A 7932-nucleotide genomic window follows, 5' to 3' on the forward strand; every position below is an offset into this window, starting at 1 on the left:
ACCCACTTTCCCTCAGCTCCCGCCCCGCCCCGGAGCGTCGCGGCTGCTGGGACCGGGCCCGGAGCGAGCGCCCGCCGCCCCCGCCCGCACCGGCCTGCAGCGCCGGTCTCCATCCCGGCCGCGTCCTGCCCCTGGCGAGGCTTTTTCTGATGTCCCGTTCCTGAGACGCTTCCCATCAGCCCTTGCGGCCATGGCGGCGGCCACCGCGCGTCCGGACCCAAGATGGCGCCCGCGTGCGTGACGGACGGCGGTAATGTTTTCGTCGCTGTTATTATTACTTTTAAGCGTCGCAGCTGATCCCGTACGCGAAGAGCGGGAGCAGTGAGGTGCAGACATTAAAAAAAAAAACCCAAAACAACAAACGTTTCTTACCCCCCAGTTGCTATTGCAACGGTGACGCCACAGCCCCGCCCCCAGGAGCGCGGCACGAGGCAGCGCGGGGCGGGGGGGACGCGGGGACACGCGGGCCGGGCTGAGCCGGGGACTGGGCTGGGGGGACGCGGGGACACGCGGGCCGGGCTGACCCGGGGCCGGGCGGAGCGGCCGCTGAGCGCGGCTGTGCCCGCGGGGCTGGCGGGCGCATGGCGGAGCCGAGCGGTCCGAGCGAGCCCGAGCCCGGCGCTGCTGCTGTGCCGGAGGCTGGAGATGGGGCCGGAGCGGAGCGCAAGGCCGGGGGTGACCCCGCGGAGAGCCCCGACGTGTACAGATACATCAAGGGGGACTTGTTCACCTCCGAGATCTATAAAGTAGAAATACAAAACCTTCCCAAGTACATCGGATTTAACGATGTGAAAAAGTTCCTCGCCAAATACGGGCTCAACCCCCATAAGATCAAACTTTTCGGGAAGCAGACGTTCGCGTTCGTGACGTTCAAGAGCGAGGAGGAGAGGGACAAGGCCATGCGAGTCCTGCATGGGGTTCTGTGGAAGAGCCGGCACCTCAGCGTCAGGCTCGCCAAGCCCAAAGCTGACCCCATCGCAAAGAAAAGGAAGAAAGAAGAGGAGACGGAGCAGGGAGAGGTGAAGCGACCGGCTCCCCACAAGGCCAGCGGAGAGGAGCCCCTGAGCAAGCAGATAGCGGACGTGGTGACCCCGCTCTGGAACCTGCCCTATGAGGAGCAGCTGGCCCAGAAGAAGCAGGAATGTGAGCAAGTGCTGCAGAAGCTGACAAAGTAATTCCTGTTTGTAAAGCTACTGTAATGTTTATAGGACTTGACCTTATGATGGGTTATAGCTTAATCTGCACAAATTGCTGTCTCTAAGTTAGAGCTGGGTCAAAACCCAAATCCCCTGGCGAAGTGAAGAAAACATAGTCTGGGATGCTGGGACCTAAGAACTGTTCCAGCTGGCAAAACTTGGTCAGCCTTGAAAGACTGGTGAATGAAGGGGTATTGGTTAAGGTCTGTTGTTCCATAGGCCTAAGCAGAAGGATGTTTGTGTCCTTATAAAAAGTGGCAACATCAAATGGTTTAAGAAGTAATCAGTCTATAGAGATGGTAAATTGCTATTAGGATTTTCTCTTTAAAAATCCTCTAAAATTTTTATGTCTGGTCTTCGTAGAACAAAATATCACTGCTATCGCTTGCCTTACTTATGTAGATAAAATTGGTGTTCTTTTCATGCACAGGTAGATTGGTAAATCTAGTACAGACCTCTATAGCTACAGTTAACTCTTATTTTTCAGATAACAGCTCTTATAAAGTTGGAGGGGGGTTGCCTGTTAAAAATCCCTCTGGAAGAAATAATCTTGATCTGACAATCTGATACTTCGTTATGCCCTGTACAAAAAAAATGCCTCATGTAACTGTTAACCTCAGCTTTTCTAAATGCATACTTTACGATTTTTATTTCTGATTTGGGCAGGGAAATAGGAAATAACAACAGAGCTTTATTACCTTGGTTGTTCCTGCAGAAGCAGAAGTATAATAAATTGTGTTGCCCAGTAGAGGGAGTGAAAGCGTCACCATTACAGGTAAAGTAATCCCAGGTAAAGTGTGGAATGGGGTTAATGAGCTCAGGGTTCAATTAATTGGTCTTAAGAGGCAGTAGGCAAACTGCTTATTTGACTTATTGTTGTAATGAGTGATAAATTTCAGATGTTGCCTTTCATTTAAATACTGTGTGTAAATATTTACAGAAAGCAGAACAGTTACAATTAACTGGATATTCTAACTTTAAATTAATATGCTGTCCGTATAAGCTTGTGTTACAGGCTAATACAGACATTCTTCAACAGAGGGAATATTTTGCTCTTTAAATAAGAACACTTACTAGTACTTTTAATTATTGCTGTTAGTTCTCATGCCTCAAAATCCATTAATATCTTCCATATGAACTGAATGTCCTGTGTCCCTTTGCAAATACATTTAACCACATGAAGGTTGTTTCAGGAGAAACTTGGCATGTACGAAAAAGTGCTGTGTAAATATCTTACATAACTTTATTTTGAATCTAGACTGAATATCGCAACAAATGTGAGTTCTTGATTGGGATTGGTGTAAATCAAGAAGACAAAACTGTGGGTTGTCGTCTTGGCAAATATAAGGGTGGTACATGTGCTGTAGTGGAGCCATTTGATACTATTCACATTCCTGCTATTGCCAAAAAGGTAGTAAAAGCTTTCCAAGACTACATAAGGTGAGCATAAGTAAAATGAGTTCTCCATAAAGGTTTTGATATCTTACTCAAAAATATTTATAAAATTAAATATCATTGAAAGCTTAGTGTTTTTTTTGAGCTTTAAGATCTATCAGTCTCAATTTTCAGCAATTCTTCAATGTTTACACCTTGTGCCTGGATCGCTGGGTATTTTGCTCTTGCTCAGCTATTGTGAGACGAACACGGCTTCATTGCAAGCAATGAGATGTATAAGTCTACAATTAGAAGTGTCTGTTATTTTAGAGCTTCTTCCGCAAATTGCAAAGAAATACTCAGAAAAAAGGCTTTTTCAAAGAGGATTTGAATAACAAAGGTCAATTGCTTCATTGGATGAAGACAAGAATCATCCTACAACAAGGAATAAAACAAAAGTAGGAAATTCAAGCAACAATATTTTTTAGAAAAAAAGAGTGGTTTCTTAAAAAAATGGAAATCTCAGGAGAATAATGAAGATGGAAAGTTTGAACTTGGTATGGAGCACAGGATCCAGTTAAGGCATAGTAGAAAGTGTCATTCTCTGATTGTGGAGAAGCTGCCTATATCCTGTCGATAAATTTGGATGGGTTAAAATGGGCAAGAGGATGGTGAGAAGTAGGGACAGATTATTTTGCGCTAGGAGATGGCATCTATGCCTCAGTCGCATTTTTCTTTTTTCTTAATTCAGATGTGCAAGTCATTATTTTCTTGACAGATCAATGTCACCTCTGTACTTAATGTTTTTCATCACTTTGCACAATGAACTTCTTTTGTTTCAGTGAACTATTGAATGTTATGTAATAAAATAGTTCTCTGTTAAATAACTGAGCTTCTGGAAATTGCAGGTCAACTCCTTACTCAGTTTACAGCCCTGAAACCTACGAAGGTCACTGGAAACAGCTCACGGTCCGGACCAGCAGGAATGGCCACGTTATGGCAATTGTTTATTTTAATCCTCAGGTATTTAAGTTGATTTATAATGTGCAGCTCAGACACATAGCTTTAAAATTATATACATTTGATTTTATGAATAGTGCATGCAAAAGAGAAGTAGAATAATTACTTGGTGTTGTTTACATGATACATGCAAATGAGCGGTTAATATGCTTACAGAAGGCATACAGAAAATCATATCTTTAAGTCACTAAGATGATTATACTCCCTTTTTTCAAATGAAACCTTTAGAAATTAAGTAAAGAAGAGCTAGCTGACCTGAAAATCTCTCTGGCAAAATACTTCACAGAAGGGATGGGAAAGAGCAGCGGCGTCACATCTCTGTACTTTGTGGAGGAAGGACAAAGGTGAGGGACTTGACTTCGCTGTGGTGGTGGCACTTCCACACCGTCATTGTGTCTGTTTCATAAAGGCAGCAGCAGCCTTACTCATTTGTTAAAGTTATTTACCTTTTTCACAAGAGACTCCTGAAATTTCCTGTTCTCCTGCAGTGTTCACTGGATAAAGACGGGGGCGTTTCAGTGGGTGAGCCCACTCACTACTAGTTGCCTGTCAAGCTGTAGAAGTGTTTACTGTAGGAGATAGATATTTAGTATTATCAAAAAGTAACTTCTCCCTCCTTTCTTGCCTATTTTATGTGATTTTTTTTAATCTCCCCTCCTCTGCCACAGAGCACAAGGCTCACACTCTGTCCATCTAGAGACAGTGTAGGTCCTACTGTTGACAGTAATAAAAAGTGGCCAAGAAGATGGTCTCTAAAAGGATATGATAAATGTTGGCCCACTATTAAAATGATTACTGCTTAGTATGTAGTACTACAATCGTTAAGATGACTACTGCCTTGGTAAAAATGGTAACATGTTTTTTTTGGGTTTCTTTTCCTTTTTGTTCCATGTCCCCATGCCTTGCCCTCCCTGCGCCCCCAGGAAATCTCCCAATCTAGAAGACCTGCCTTTGGAGCATGTGGCTGGTGACAAGTACATATATGAAGAACTCCTTGGCCTAAAATTTAGAATTTCTCCTCATGCATTTTTTCAGGTAAGGATGACATAAGTTGCTAATTTAACTGGATTTGCATTAACACCTTTAAGGTTGGATAATACTGTGTAACAAGATATTATATACCTAGAGACTTAATCTTTTATGTATTTACTGTGATTTGAGTATTGTCTTTGGCTGTAAACCAGTGAACGAGTGTAAACTTGCCAAGGGCATGTTGAAGACAACTTTATTTCTTTTTACTGGTTCAATATCATTTGCCCCCCATTGAACGGCAGCCTTTATGTATACACAATATGGAATATTTAGTTCAGGAATCTTTGTAGTACTAATTTTTGCTTGTTTTTCCAAAATTTATTTCTTGCCTTTCAACATTTTAAAGCCTGGGCAAGCATTTTGCTTAATTATTTTATTTGTTGTCTCCTCTAGTCATGTTTTCACTAGGACATAGATAATAAAACATTATTTGTCAGAGAGAATTGAGCGAGACTTTAACCATGGAATGATGTCTTAACACATGCTGGTCTAGGTCACGTATATGCAACTTTAACTTACATGTGGAGTTGACTTGTTTCTTGGAAACAAGAAAATATTTTTCCTAAGGCTCATTAAAACACATTTAATATTTATGGCGAAATAGACCTATTTGACACATCATTTCCCAGGTGAACACACAAGCTGCCGAAGTTCTGTACACGGCCATTGGGGAGTGGGCGCAGCTGGGCCCAGAGAGCACCGTGCTCGACATCTGCTGCGGTACAGGAACTATTGGGATTTCTTTGGCAAAGGTAACTTCTCTTCCTGGATATCATCTACTTTTAACAGATGCAGATCTTTAGTTGTGCTTACAATGAAAGAAAATACTTGGTGTACTTGAAATTAAACACATTATATCTTATTTTTTTTAAACTTAATTGCTCATTAAACTGCCCGCAGCTGTTTTACCAAGTCATTGTGAAAGCTCACCCTTGTGTTGGGAAGCCTAAACTATTTTGAAACTGATTCAGTGCAAAGAGGCAGTAGTTCTACAGGACAGCCAAAATTCACTAGAATCTGTCCACTCACGTTTCTTGCCTAATTTTTAGAGCGGAGCTTGCTGCAGCATGTAAGGAAGTCTGGCCCCCCCAAAAGGAAGACGCCAGCCTAACTGGAGTCTGTCACGTACTGTTTGGGATAAATGGTGTTCATCCCACAATTTGCCTCTACAAGTCCCTCTTTATTAGCACAGGTTCCTTCTCAGCCCTTTTACGGCTGCAAGGCAAGAATTCTCTGACCAGCTACTAGTCAGTGTTCACATATAGTAATTACTGATGAGGCAAATAATGGTTACAGTCACATTTACATACCACAGACAGATCTTTTCCCTTTGATTCTATAGAAAGTAAAGAAAGTGATTGGAATTGAACTCTGCCAAGAAGCTGTACAGGATGCCAAAGTGAACGCCCAGATTAACGGTTAGTTCAGCTAAAATGCAAAGATCTTTGTTAATGAGTAGTTGTTTCTATTTACATTATCTAAGCAGCTTGGAATTCCATGTTGTTGATAGTAATCTTGTCCATTTTGAACATTTACTCTCTCTTGAGAACAAACATCATGTTAATTTATTTTCCTGTTAACTAACAGCTTGCTGCTTTTTTTTTTCTCCAAAAAATAAACCTTTTCAGCAGAAAAATGAGCTGAAGCCACAGTTACCCCTATAGATAAAATGTTAACAGTAACAATTTTTTGTGGGGTTTTGCTTTTGTCCAGATAATGGAAAATGCTCAAGTTACTGTTGTTTAAATGATCTGAAGTACCAGTGATTGTTTAAGTTACACTGATGTCCGGGTAGACCAAACAATGTGTAGTTTCTAAGGCATTGGAACTTAATACCCAACTTGAGTGTACTGCTAGATGCTTTGACTAGATAAGTGCTCTGGTAACGTCTTTTCATTTTTTTATAGAACTGAATAATATTGAATTTCATGGTGGGAAGGCTGAAGATATTGTTCCTTCCCTAATTAACATATTAGCTCCTCAGAACCTGATTACTATTGTAGATCCACCACGAGCTGGACTGCGTAAGTACCTTCTCTTAAGTCTGTTCTGCTAATTGGGGTTTGGTGGTAAAGCTTAAGAAAACACCAATGGAATAAATTAAGTGGGAGGCTTCAGGTGTAGCTCGAAGCAAGTGAGTGTTGCAGCAGTTTTGTTTGTGCTGGAGTATAACCTGGAATTCTGGTGCCAGTCTGTTCCACACAGAACTGGTAAACGGCTGTTTCGGTTTTGATCATCTAGATTCCAAGGTGATTCTTGCCATTAGAAGAGCTGAGCATCTGAAGAAGCTCATCTATGTATCCTGCAATCCCAGAGCTGCAATGAATAACTTTGTGGAGTGAGTATTTCTTGCATTAAGTTGACTAAGTAAATGTGGTAAGAGGAAAAGATGTGCTTCTTGGGGAGGGGGACTGTCACTGCATTTTTAAGTCACATTCATTGAGGTTTACGTTGCACCAGAAACAGCTGACAGCTGCTACACAGCAAGCAATAAGCAAGTAGCAATAGAGATATTAGGGGTGATGAATAACCCTATCACAGAATTGAGGCTTGGGGGAGAAAAGCCTTTCTTAGAAGAGCAGCAGTGCTGAACAGCGTACCGAGACATTCATACAGTTCTTCCTCCCCTTTCCTTCCCGTCAAGTCTTTGCCGGGCCCCTTCCAACAGAGTCAAAGGAGCCTCGTTCCGTCCCGTCAAAGCGCTGGCCGTGGATCTGTTCCCGCAGACCCGGCACTGTGAGCTGCTGATCCTCTTTGAGAGGGTCGACTGTGCGAACGGGAGTTGTGCTGGAGCAACACCTGATGCTGCTCATGTCACAAGGGCCGGACCAGACTGCGAGTGCTCGGATGGCAGCAGCCCCGCCGCCGCTCCGAGCCGGGCAGATCCTGCACCCAACGGGGGGAATCCACTTAACTCCTGAGAGACGCTTTCCAGAAACTGGTACCATTCAAGAAAAAGTTGTAATTCAGTTTAATTCCAGGTGATGTCTAACTGTGTAAATATTCAGTTCCTTACCAAAAAAGTGATTAAATACTTCCATAACTAATGAGCCTGTACTGTTTTGATTTCTATTTGAAAATACCTACAGTAATCGAGGAAATAAGTTTCTAAATATGCTAAAGCTACTGTAATACTGATCACACTGGAGCATTTTATAATATCAAACTTTATTGCTCAAAACTAATTGTCTGAAAAATACACATGTAGTACTCAAAGACCAAACACATAGGATTATATGATTGTGCAGAAAAAAAGCAAGCAGAGGCTCAGTGAAAATGAGGCTTTATAGTTGTACCAATTCAGCACTGG

General features: G+C 42.5%; 1 protein-coding gene across 1 annotated transcript; it reads left to right on the plus strand.

The window, feature by feature from the left end:
- Positions 1-150: 150 nt before the first annotated feature.
- On the plus strand, positions 151-7669 carry TRMT2A (tRNA methyltransferase 2 homolog A). Its single transcript, XM_082066095.1, has 11 exons — positions 151-1171; positions 1863-1971; positions 2455-2636; positions 3479-3593; positions 3819-3934; positions 4514-4625; positions 5252-5374; positions 5965-6040; positions 6530-6646; positions 6864-6960; positions 7267-7669. Exons 1-11 carry the CDS (start codon positions 582-584, stop codon positions 7541-7543), a joined length of 1914 nt encoding a protein of 637 aa, XP_081922221.1. The 5' UTR covers positions 151-581; the 3' UTR covers positions 7544-7669.
- Positions 7670-7932: the final 263 nt, after the last annotated feature.

The sequence above is a fragment of the Streptopelia decaocto genome (assembly GCF_964273445.1).
Source record: "Streptopelia decaocto genome assembly, chromosome: 15".
In the NCBI taxonomy this organism is placed as follows: domain Eukaryota; kingdom Metazoa; phylum Chordata; class Aves; order Columbiformes; family Columbidae; genus Streptopelia; species Streptopelia decaocto.